The 12,447-nt window shown below is 37.2% G+C and overlaps 1 protein-coding gene across 11 annotated transcripts in view; it reads right to left on the minus strand.

The window, feature by feature from the left end:
* TINAG (tubulointerstitial nephritis antigen) overlaps nt 1-12,447 on the minus strand; it is a 167,208-nt gene that overhangs the window by 100,525 nt on the left and 54,236 nt on the right. For 10 of the 11 annotated variants that reach the window (XM_021665438.2, XM_021665437.2, XM_021665440.2 and 7 more), the window contains one exon: nt 10,474-10,597. The exons of the other annotated variant lie outside the window; for it this stretch is intronic. In XM_021665438.2, coding sequence (XP_021521113.2) covers nt 10,474-10,597 — 124 coding nt within the window. The remainder of the gene's footprint in view (nt 1-10,473; nt 10,598-12,447) is intronic. 11 annotated transcript variants of the gene reach the window in all.

Genomic DNA, 12,447 nt, shown 5'->3' on the forward strand with positions numbered 1-12,447 from the left:
ATTTCTAAGATTCATAAGCAAAAGTAAATGGCATCAATGCATTACAACCAAGCAGGGTGAAATAAAAAAGGAAGGCAAAGAGTAGTAGTAAAGGATTTACTGTAAGTCTCACCAAACTATCTAGTTGTAAACTAAGGCCAGAACTCCCAGGACAACAGAAAAGGCTGATTTGATGAGCACGGGTTCAACATTTACAAACTCGAATCAAAGCTGAGGAGTGCCTCAGCTCTCTCCTCTAATTTCTCCCTAATCTATTTTTTTGGACAAGTAACTTCTCTATGTAAAGATAAGTAACAGCAAAGGAAAACTAGTGCAGAACATAAGGAAAAAACTCATTCATTCATTGAATAGAGAAAACATTAGCGTATTATGGATCAGCAGATCAGTACCGTATTTGGTGGTTTGGCTACATCAGCAAATAATACAGACACCTGCTTTCTTGGAACTTCATTCTAGTAAAGATGACAGACAATACACAATCAACATAAAAAGCCAATTAAATTATACATCATGTTAAAAAGTGATAATTGTACAAAAATTTTAAAAATAAAGCAGGTAGGGGGATCAGGATTGCTGGAGCAGGGGGCAAGTCACAAATTAAATAGGGCAGCCAGGGAGGACATATTGAGAAGGTGAGACCTGAGCAGAGACCAGATGGAGACACAGACACTAAGGAACTGGATATACAGTAGAAGAGGATTTTAGGCAGAGAAAAAAGCCCTGGGGTGCATGTTGCTGAAACATTTAAAAATCACTAGAGCAGGAAATCAAGGTACAGATGGGTAGGGGTTGAGATCAGAAAGTTGATGGGAGTGAAAGTAGGCTAGAAGGAGAGTCCTCAGAACATGTTGGCCCTTGTAAGCCATTGTGAGAAATTTGGCCTTTAATCTGATGGAATTGGGAATACACTGTAGAGTTCTGAGCAAAGAATGACAAGATCTAAGGTTCTAAGGGAAAACCCTGTTTTCTATGTTGAGACTAGACTGCTGAGGAGCAGAGATCAATGCAGGAAAATCTGTTAGAAGCTACTTCAGTAATCCAAGTGCAAAATAGTAGGTAATGGTGGCTTAGGCCAGGGTGATGGTAGTTCAGATGGTGAACAGTGGTTGGGTTCTGGATGCAAGGTGAAAGGGCCAAGAGAAGCTGTGACATATTGAAACTAAATTGTGAAGTAAAGGAATAAAAGATGACTCTAAGTTTTCCAGCAGAGAATATGGAAAAACAGAGCTGTCATTAATTAAGATAGAAGAGACTGATGACATTTAGCAAGAATAAAGAGAGAAGAGAGAAGATCAGGGGTTCGGTTTTGGAAGTACTGAATTTAAGCATTTACCTCCCTAATAAGGTATCCAGGTGAGGATGTCAAATAGGCCATGGAACGTATGAGTCTGGAGTTCAGGAAAGAGATGTGGGCTGAGATATTAATTCAGTTGATGTCAGCTTTTAGATGATATTTAAAGCCAGGATGACTCAGAATGATGAGCTCACCAGAGAATGAGTGAGACTAGAAGCATGAGAAGAACCAAGACCTAAGACTGGGGCATTTCAAAGTTAAGAAGTGTAAAAGAACAGGGAAAAAATACAGCAAAGTACACTGCAAAGTTTTGGCCAATAAGAAAAAAAAAAATTAGATGAAGAGGATGAGGAAGTTCTGGGATCTGACCAATGAATTTGAAATGTGGGGGCCTTAGATAACCTTGAAATAAATATTTTTGTGAACAGAAAGGAGGTAATGAAAACATAATTGGTACAGTTTAAGAAAGATTGGAAAGAGAATTAAAAGTGATTTCAGGCAAATCTTGCAAGGATTTTGCTATAAAGAGTGAACATAAATGCGGTGTGGAGGAAGCAGAGTCCAAAGAAAGTGCTGAGGTTTTTTTTTTTTTTAATCTAAGCGATAACAGCACTATTTGTATGGTGGCAGAAATAAAATTGATTACAGGGAAGAAAAAGGAGAAATTGCTTCTTCATGTCCTTGAATAGCAAAGAGGGCCTAGAGACTACAATAAATGAAGAGAGGTTTAGACAAGAACATCTCCTTTGTTGAAGAATTAAAATTATTTCATTTCATTAAATTTCATTAAATTTTATTAATTCGAGTAATGTTATCCTCAATAGCAATATTTTTAAATGCTATATCCTGTACTGTCTATTTTTGTTTGTCTCTCTAACTTTTACTAATAGAGAGAAAGATACAACTTATCTGATATGGTTTTTTTTTTAAAAAACAAATATGATAAAAATAATCTTTGAGCATTAATATGACATAATATGGGATTTTTTTTTTTTTTTTTTTTTGGAGACAGAGTCTCACTTTGTTGCCCAGACAGGAGTGTAGATCTAAGCTCACTGCAACCTCTGCCTCCAAGGTTCAAGCAATTCTCATGCCTTCGCCTCCTGAGTAGCTAGGATTACAGGCATCTGCCACCACGCTCAGCTAATTTTTGTACATTTTTTATTGAAAATGTTGACTTTAGCATTTACTTAATTTTTATAAATTATATTTTAGCTTCTGGGGTACATGTGCAGATCATGCAGATTCTTGCATAGGTACATACATGGCAATATGGTTTGCTGCCTCCATCCCCCCGTCACCTATATCTGGCATTTCTCCACATGTTATCCCTCCCCAATCTTCCTCACTCCCCACTGTCCCTCCCCAAGCCCCCACAACAGACCCTAGTGTGTAATGCTCCCCTCCCTGTGTCCATGTGTTCTCATGGTTCAACACCCACCTATGAGTAAGAACATGCGGTGTTTGATTTTCTGTTCCTGTGTCAGTTTGCAGAGAATGATGGTTTCCAGATTCATCCATGTCCCTACAAAGGTCATGAACTTATCCTTTTATGTGGCTGCATAGTATTCCATGGTATATATGTGCCACATTTTCCTTGTCCAGTCTATCATTGATGGGCATTTGGGTTGCTTCCAGGTCTTTGCTATTGTAAACAGTGCCATAATGAACGTACGTGTGCATGTGTCTTCGTAACGGAACAATTTATAATCCTCTGGGTATATACCCAGTAATGGGATTGCTGGGTCGAATGGAATTTGTATTTCTAGGTCCTTGAGGAATCGCCACACTGTCTTCCACACTCAAAAGTGTTCCTTTTTCTCCACATCCTCTCCAGCATCTGTTGTCTCCAGATTTTTTAATGATTGCCATTCTAACTGGAGTGAGATGGTATCTCAATGTGGTTTTGATTTGCATTTCTCTAATGACCAGTGATGATGAGCATTTTTTCATATGTTTGTTGGTTTCATATATGTCTTCCTTTGAAGTGTCTGTTCATATCCTTCACCCACTTTTGGATGGGTTTGTTTTTTTCTTGTAATTCTGTTTTAGTTCTTAGTAGATTCTGGATATTAGCCCTTTGTCAAATGGGTAGATTGCAAAAATTTTTTTCCCAGTCTGTTGGCTGCTTGTTCACTCTAATGATTGTTTCTTTTGCTGTACAGAAGCTCCGAAGTTTAATTAGATCCCATTTGTCTATTTTGGCTTTTGTTGCTAATGCTTTTGGTGTTTTAGTCATGAAGTTCTTGCCTGTGCCTATGTCCTGAATAGTTTTGCCTAGGTTCTCTTCTAGGGTTTTTATGGTGTTAGGTCTTATGTTTAAGTCTTTAATCCATCTGGAGTTAATTTTAGTGTCGGGTGCCAGGAAGGGGTCCAGTTTCTGCTTTCTGCACATGGCTAGCCAGTTTTCCCAACACCATTTATTAAACAGGGAATCCTTTCCCCATTGCTTGTTTTTGTGAGATTTGTCAAAGATCAGATGGTTGTAGATGCATGGCATTGCCTCTGAGGCCTCTGTTCTGTTCTACTGGTCTATATCTCTGTTTTGGTACCAATACCATGCTGTTTTGATTACTGTAGCCTTATAGTATATTTTGAAATCAGGTAGCATGATGCCTCTGGCTTTGTTCTCTTTGCTTAGGATTGCCTTGGCTATGTGGGCTCTCTTTTAGTTCCATATGAAGTTTAAGGTGTTTTTTTCCAGCTCCGTGAGGAGGGTCATTGGTAGCTTGATGGGGATAGTGTTGAATCCATAAATTACTTTGGGCAGTATGGCCATTTTCACGATATTGATTCTTCCTAACCACCAGCATGGAATGTTTTTCCATCTGTTTGTGTCCTCTCTTATTTCCTTCAGCAGTGGTTTGTAGTTCTCCTTGAAGAGGTCCTTTACATCCTTTATTAGCTGTATTCCTAGGTATTTTATTTTCTTTGTAGCAATTGTGAATGGAAGTTAGCTCTTGATTTGGCTCTCTGTTAGTCTGTTATTGGTGTATAGGAAAACTTGTGATTTCTGCACATTGATTTTGTATGCCGAGACTTTGCTGAAGTTGCTTATCAGTTTAAGGGGATTTGGGGCTGAGATGATGGGGTCTACTAAATACAAAATCATGTTGTCTGCAAATAGGGACAATTTGATTTCCTCCTTTCCTAATTGAATACTCTTTATTTCTTTTTCTTGTCTGATTCTCTGGCTAGAACTTCCAATACTATATTGAATAGGAGTTGTGAGAGAGGGCATCCTTGTCTGTGCCAGATTTCAAAGGGAATGCTTCCAGTTTTTGTCCATTCAGTATGATATTGGCTGTGGGTTTGTTGTAAATAGCTTTTATTATTTTGAGATAGGTTCCCTAGATACCTAGTTTATTGAGAGTTGTTAGCATAAAGTGCTGTGGAATTTTGTTGAAGACTTTCTCTGCCTCTATTGAGATAATCATGTGGTTTTTTTCCTTTGGTTTTGTTTATGTGGTGGATTATGTTTACAGACTTGTGTATGTTGAACCAGCCTTGCATCCCCAGGATGAAGCCTACTTGATTGTGATGGATAAGCTTTTAGATGTGCTGTTACAATTGGTTTGCCAGTATTTTATTGAAGATTTTTGCATCTATGTTCATCATGGATATTGGCCTGAAGTTCTCTTTTTTTGTTGAGTCTCTACCAGGTTTTGATATCAGAATAATTTTGGTCTCATAAAATGAGTTGAAAAGGATTTCCTCTTTTTGTATTGTTTGGAATAGTTTCAGAAGGAGTGGTACCAGCTCCTCTTTGTATGTCTGGTAGTATTTGGCTGTGAACCCATCTGGACCTGGACTTTCTTTGGTGGGTAGCTTATTAATTGCTGCCTCAACTTCAGCCTTTGTTATTGGTCTATTCAGGGATTCAACTTCTTCCTGGTTTAGGCTTGGGAGGGTGCAAGTGTCCAGGAATTTATCCATTTCTTCCAGGTTTACTGGTTTATGTACATAGAGTTGTAGCAATCTCTGATGGTAGTTTGTATTTCTGTGGAATTGGTGGTGATATCCCCTTTATCGTTTTTTATTACATCTATTTGATTCTTCTATCTTTTCTTTTTCCTTAATCTGGCTAGTGGTTTTTCTATTTTGTTGATCTTTTCAAAAAACCCTACATTTATTGATTTTTTAAAGGGTTTTTTTCTGTCTCTATCTCCTTCTGTTCTGCTCTGATCTTAGTTATTTCTTGTCTTCTGCTAGCTTTTGAGTTTTTTTAATCTTGGTCCTCTAAGTCTTTCAATTTTGACTATAGGGTGTCTATTTTAGACCTTTCCTTGCTCCTCATTTATTGCTATAAATTTATTGCTATAAATTTTCCTCTAGACACTGCTTTAAATGTGTCCCAGAGATTATGGTACGTTGTGTCTTCATTCCCATTGGTTTCGAAGAACATCTTTATTTCTGCCTTAATTTCATTGTTTATCCAGTCAACATTCAGGAGCCAGTTGTTCAGTTTCCATGAAGTTGTGAGATTCTGAGTTAGTTTCTTAATTCTGAGTTCTAATTTGATTGCACTGTGGTCTGAGAGACTGTTTGCTATGATTTCCATTCTTTTGCATATGCTGAGGAGTGATTTACTTCCAATTATGTGGTCAATTTTAGAGTAAGTGTGATGTGGTGCTGAAAATAATGTAGATTCTGTGGACTTGGAGTTGAGAGTTCTGTAGATATCTATTAGGTTTGCTTGGTCCAGATCTGAGTTCAAGTCTGGATATCTTTGTTAATTTTCTGTCTTGTTGATCTGTCTAATATCAACAGTGGAGGGTTAAAGTCTCCCACCATTATTGTGTGGGAGTCTAAGTCTCTTTGTAGGTCGTTAAGAACTTGCTTTATGTATCTGGGTGCTCCTGAATTGGATGTGTATATATTTAGGATCGTTAGTTCTTGTTGCATTGATCCTTTTACCTTCTTTGTCTCTTTTGATCTTTATTGGTCTAAAGTCTTTATATCAGAGACTAGGATTGCAATTCCTGCTTTTTTTGTTGTTGTTGTTGTTGTTCTCCATTTGCTTGATAAATTTTCCTCCATCCCTTTATTTTGAGCCTATGTGTGTCCTTGCAAGTGAGATGGGTTTCCAGGATATAGCACACCAATAGTTTTTGACTTTTTATCCAATTTGCCAGTCTGTGTCTTTTGATTGGGGCATTTAGCCCATTTACATTTAAGGTTGATATCGTTACAGGTGAATTTGATCCTGCCATTTTGATGCTATCTGGTTGTTTTGCCCATTAGTTGATGCACTTTTTTCATTGTTGATGCTTTTTACCATTTGGTACATTTGTGGATTGGCTGGTACTGGTTGTTCCTTTCTATGTTTAGTGCTTCTTTCAGGAGCTCTTGTAAGGCAGGTCTGCTGGTGACGAACTCTCTTGGCAATTGCTTGTTCATAAAGGATTTTATTTCTCCTTGGTTTATGAAGCTTAGTTTGACTGGATATGAAATTCTAGGTTGAAAGTTCTTTTCTTTAAGGATGTTGAATATTGGCCCCACTCTTCTGGCTTACGGGGTTTCTGTCGAGAGATCTGCTGTGAGTCTGATGTGCTTCCCTTTGTGGGTGATCTGACCTTTCTCTCTGGCTGCCCTTAGCATTTTTTCCTTCATTTCAACCCTGGTGAATCTTATGATTATGTGCCTTAGGGTTGCTCTTCTCGAAGAATATCTTTGTGGTGTTTTCCGTATTTCCTGGATTTGAATATTTGCCTTACTTGCTAGATGGGGAAGTTCTCCTGTATAATATCCTGAAGGGTGTTTTCCAGCTTGGATTTATTCTCTCTGTCACACTCAGGTACACCTATCAAACATAGATTAGGTCTTTTCACATAATCCCATATTTCTTGGAGGCTTTGTTCATTTCTTTGCACTCTTTTTTCTCTAATCTTTCCTTCTTATTTTATTTCATTGAGTTGATCTTCAATCTCTAATATCCTTTCTTCTGCTTGGTCAATTCAGCTATTGAAACTTGTGTATGGTTCATGAAGTTCTCGTCTTGTGTTTTTCAGCTCCATCAAGTCATTTATATTCTTCTCTATGCTGTTTATTCTTGTTAGCATTTTGTCAAACCTTTTTCAAGGTTCTTAGCTTCTTTGCATTGGATTAGGACATGTTCTTTTAGTTCAGTGTAGTTTGTTATTACCCACCTACTGAAGCCTGTTTCTGTCAATTCATCAGACTCATTCTCCATTCAGCTTTGTTCCCTTGCTGGTGAGGAGTTGTGATCCCTTGGAGGGGGAGAGGTTTTCTGGTTTTTGGTGTTATCATCCTTTTTACACTAGTTTATTTCCATTTTCGTGGCTTATCTACCTGTGGTCTTTGTAGTTGGCAACTCTCAGATGGAGTTTCTGAGTAGACGTCCTTTTTGTTGATGTTGAAGCTATTTCTTTCTGTGTTTAGTTTTCCTTCTAACAGTCAGGTCCCTCTGCTGCAGACTGCTGGAGGTCCACTCCAGACCCTGCTTGCCTGGGGATCACCTGCGGGGGCTGCAGAACAGTAAGGGTTGCTGCCAGTTTCTTCTACTGTTATCTTCGTCCCAGAAGGGTACCTGCCAGATGTCAGCCTGAGCTCTCCTTTACGAGGTGTCTCTTTGGATATACAGGGGTCGGCAAGCTGCTTGTGGAGATAGTCTGTCCCTTATAGGAGCTCAAGTGCTGTGCTGGGAGCTCTTGTTCCATTGAGAGCTGCTGGGCAGGTATGTTTAAGTCTGCTGTAGTGGAACTCATAACTGCCTCTTTTCCCAGGTGCTCTGTGCTGGGAAGGTGGGGCTTTATTTATAAGTTCCTGATGTGCTGTTGCATTTTTTCAGAGATACCCTGTCCTGCAAGGAGGTAGTCTAGTCACAGTCTGCCAGCAGAGGTGTTGCTGAGCTGTTGCGGGCCCTGCCCAGCTGCTGTGTAAACTTCCTTGCAGTTTTGTTTACAGAGATACAGTTAGAACTGCCTCAGTAATGGTGGACTGCCTCAGTGATGGCAGACTACCTCGGTAATGGCAGACTGCCTTGGTAGTGGTGGACTGCCTTGGTAATGGCGGATGCCCTTCCCCCAACCAAGCTAGACAGTCCAGGGTCCAGCTGCACTTGCTGTGAAACTCTCAACCCCATGGGTTTCAGATTGCTGGTCTTTGTAGGGGTGGGATCCACTGAATCAGATCAGCTGGCTCCCTGTTTCAGCCCCCTCTTTTTCAGTTAAATGGGTGGCTCTGTCTCCCAGGTGTTCCAGGTACCAGCTGAAATGGCTGCCCAGATTTGTGTGAATTTTTGTGTAGAAACCAGCTGCACCAGCTGAAACAGCTGTGCTGGAAATTCATGGCACTTTTTGGCCCAGGAATCTCCCAGTCTGTGGGCAGTAAAAACTCGTTTGGAAATGTGGTGATCACTCACCCTCTGCATTGTTCTTGCTGGGACCTGCACTCCAGAGTTGTTCTTATTTGGCCATCTTAATTTTTTTGTGTTTTTTTGTAAAGATAGGAGTTCAAATGCCTGACCTCATGCAATCCACCTGCCTTGGCCTCCCAAAGTGCTGGTATTACAGGCATGAGCCACTGCATCTGGCCTGATTTTTTTTTTTAACTATCTTCTTTTTAGTTATTAATTTCAGTAGTGAGTATAACTTCATTTTATTAAAAATGATACACTTTTTAAAAATTAAGGCAAGCATCTTTTTCCATATAAGCTTAAAAAGTAGGGTAATAGGAAGCTACCATACGCCTCTAAAGACAAGTTATGCTGAATAATTAAAACCATTCAGTTTTATAACCCTATTAAAATGGAAAAGTATTTCTTTCAAATGCAGTATTTGAAAGAATGTTAGAAACTGGCATTTTAATATACTGCCAGTGAAAACATTAGAAAAATTTTCCTTTTCAAAAAATCTGAAGTACTACAGTATCTTGTTTTCCTGTGAAATCACTTTCTTTTCCTTCCTTCCTTCCTTCTTTCCTCTCTTCCTCCCTCCCTTTCTTCCTTCCTTCCTTCTCTTTCTTTCTTTCTTGTTTCTCTATAGTTATATACCTAGGAGATTCATTAAAAATACTCAGAAATTTCAACAGATGTTATCTCTGAATGGTGAAAACATTTATAAATACACACATACACACATGCATTACATTTTTTACAGTTTGTAGATTTAGTATCCTACATTAATATGAAACATCATATTCTCCAACCCTAAAATACATGTATTTTCACATTCCTGAAATCAACACTTCATAAAATTAGTATTATCTTAGATTTTTAAAAATGTGATTTTTTTAATTGAAATATTTGAGTATTTAAAACAAAAGAGGGACAACGATTAAAGAGACATCACACAGGATAGTTTGTCTACATAGCTTAGAAGTGATTTAAAGGTGTTTCAAAGATCAGTAAGGAGAAGATAATTTGATTGTAGGTGAGGCTGTTTTGTGTAGGCTCAATAAAATTAAGTCATTAAGGACATGTTCAATGGGAATGAAGTTATTTACCATAATATGCAAGATGAGAAGAGTGAGGGTTTTAGATGGACAAGAAAACTTTGTAGCATTTCATTTGAATTAGAGTGAGACATTATGAGATGTTTTAGTCAGAACAAATTGAGAAGGCGCTGGGAAAGTGGTCTCATAACCACACTGTCTTTCAGAGTAGGGCCTATTTTTAAAATTACTCACTCCTGAAATCCTACCACCAAATTCTGAACTTCTTTCTTGCTCTTGCATAGATTAACATATTTTACTTACAAATTTGATCAATTTAATTTCTACAATTCTCACATAAAGTAACCTTACATTGAATTATAGGTGACCTTACTTCTCTTCCTGCTTAATCTTTGCTATTTGCAATTCTATTCAAAACCATTTCCCCAAACCATAATACACCTTGGATTTGCTCTCTTTCCTTGATTATGCCATATGTAGAAGTTATTTCAATAATATATTTTCCCTGCCCTTAGAACAGATTCTTAAGGACACAGTGACAAGAAGTGAGAGCTAGAAAATGATCATTTTGTCCCCAGAATGTCGAGTTAGACTTTTACTGGTCTTCAAAATAATGACTAAATAGTAGCAAGGTTTAGATCATTTTTCATTTGTATCACAATCTCTCCTACAAAAGGGATTCTAGCACTTAAAACACTACGTATTCTTATTTTCAGTTTCATTTTCCAAAAGCATTACAGGAGTATTTTTTTTAATTGCCTTACCCAGTGAGTTTGACTGCATGTGTCTGAAGCTTTTGAAATTTTTCTGATTCTTTATTTGTGCTGGTAACATGTCTATATATTCCTGTCTTATAATGGAAGAAATCGTCATGGACTTTCATTATGGCTAAAATAAAATCCAACAGAACACAGCATTAAAATATCTTTAAAAACCACCAGAAAATTTCACAGGACAATCAATGGGTAAATTGCAAGGAGTTGAATCTAAGAAGGGGTTGTGCAATTCAGCCTAATTTTATTTCCTACTTAATTTAATTAGTTGAAATATCTTTGGTTATCTTATAAAAACAACTTTTAACTAATTAGAATTATTAAGTATGCATTATGCTTTTAAAACACCATCTAGTCTAATCAGCAGAGACTCTACTACTAAAAATTAAGCCCTTGCAGCAAAAGCACACTATACTTGGTCTGTGATTGCTATTTCTCCATTAACCTTGTGCTTTATCACAAACCTCTTAAAACTCCAATTAAGCTAGCAGAGCCTAGCAAACTGGGCTTAAAGCAATTGTCCTTAATCCTCATAAGTAAATACGAATCTTTCTTTGGTGAGCTGGAATAAAAAAAGCAAACTCCTGGCAAAAGAAAACTTTGACAGGATTTCATCCTCTCAGCTCTGGAGAGATGAGCAATGTTGTACACTTGGAAAAGTAGAGTTTACACTTTAGACACCTGTCCTTCATTCCCTCACCTAGATTACTTCATTTCTCTATTGTGTGCTGCTTTATGGAAGGGCTGTGGCAATTCAGGATGAAGACTTTAAACTTCTCTTCTAGAACACATGAATTTAAAAATTTTTAGTTGGGATTAGATATGTATATCTTGATAACTGTGTAAAATGCTTGTCTTAATTAGACAGGCATTTTAAATAAAATAGAACTAACGTAACTAGTGTTTGACAGATCCTTAAAACAAAAACTTATACTCCAAAGTTAAATATAACTTTTCTAATGTTCCACTTTTTGTTTCATTGTTTAATGTTCCATGCCTTTTCTGATGCTGTGCAAATAGTCACAAAAGGTTAAAACTTCTTTATCTACTCTAAAACACATTCCTATAGGATTTTAAGAATTTATGTAACTGTACTCTATGCAGATCTCTGCTTTTGTTCTCTTTCCATCACCTATACTTATTTTTAATCCTACAGATTTTAGAAGAATATACACAATGTTATTCATTCAGGGTTCTATTGCCTTTACACTCTTTTGTACTGAGACAGGGGAACTGCTGTATGCAAGGCCAGACAATAATAAGCAGGCAATCCTGTAACATCGATAGCAAGAAGAGTCAACCAGTATTCTATCCATTTATAAAAATGTAAAGATATTGCTAGTGGTTTTTCCTTTCTATAGAACCATTCACTCTCTTAGGTCTTATAATTCAATGTTTCTCTAAGCATCATAAATAAAATATATTCATTATTCCTGAAAAACACTGCCAACTAAAGAAAAAGGATGAGACGCCATTATAATTACCTGAAAGATGGCTTCTTTCTGCAGTTTCTGATACCAAACCCACTTGATAAATTCACAAATATATAACTATGTAAGTTATGATCACACAACTTTACTTTTGGAAAATTACAGCAAATTCATGATACAGAATTTTAACGTGGATGAGAGCCTTGACTGTTGTTCATCTCTTGCTCCTGACTTAGGTGGGGAGCAGGTTCTCAAGAAACCTTTGTAAATTGCATGTTGAATAACTTGCATTTTTGTTTTATTGCTTTTAAATGTTATTCTTTATTTTTGATTCATTCTTTGAAATTTATGAGCATTTCAGTATATGGCCATAAAATAAACCTAAGGTATTTACAGCTTCTCAATTTAAAATAATTACAATTCAAAATTGTTTGACCGATTTAAAAAAAGAGGGAGAGAGGGAAAAAGAAAAAAAATGCTTGAAACAATAATACAATGACTTGAAGATTCTGAAAGGTTAAGTAAATTGCCCAGT

This window comes from Aotus nancymaae, unplaced genomic scaffold, assembly GCF_030222135.1.
Source record: "Aotus nancymaae isolate 86718 unplaced genomic scaffold, 86718_ANA_hifiasm-v0.15.2.pri h1tg000040l, whole genome shotgun sequence".
Lineage (NCBI taxonomy): Eukaryota > Metazoa > Chordata > Mammalia > Primates > Aotidae > Aotus > Aotus nancymaae.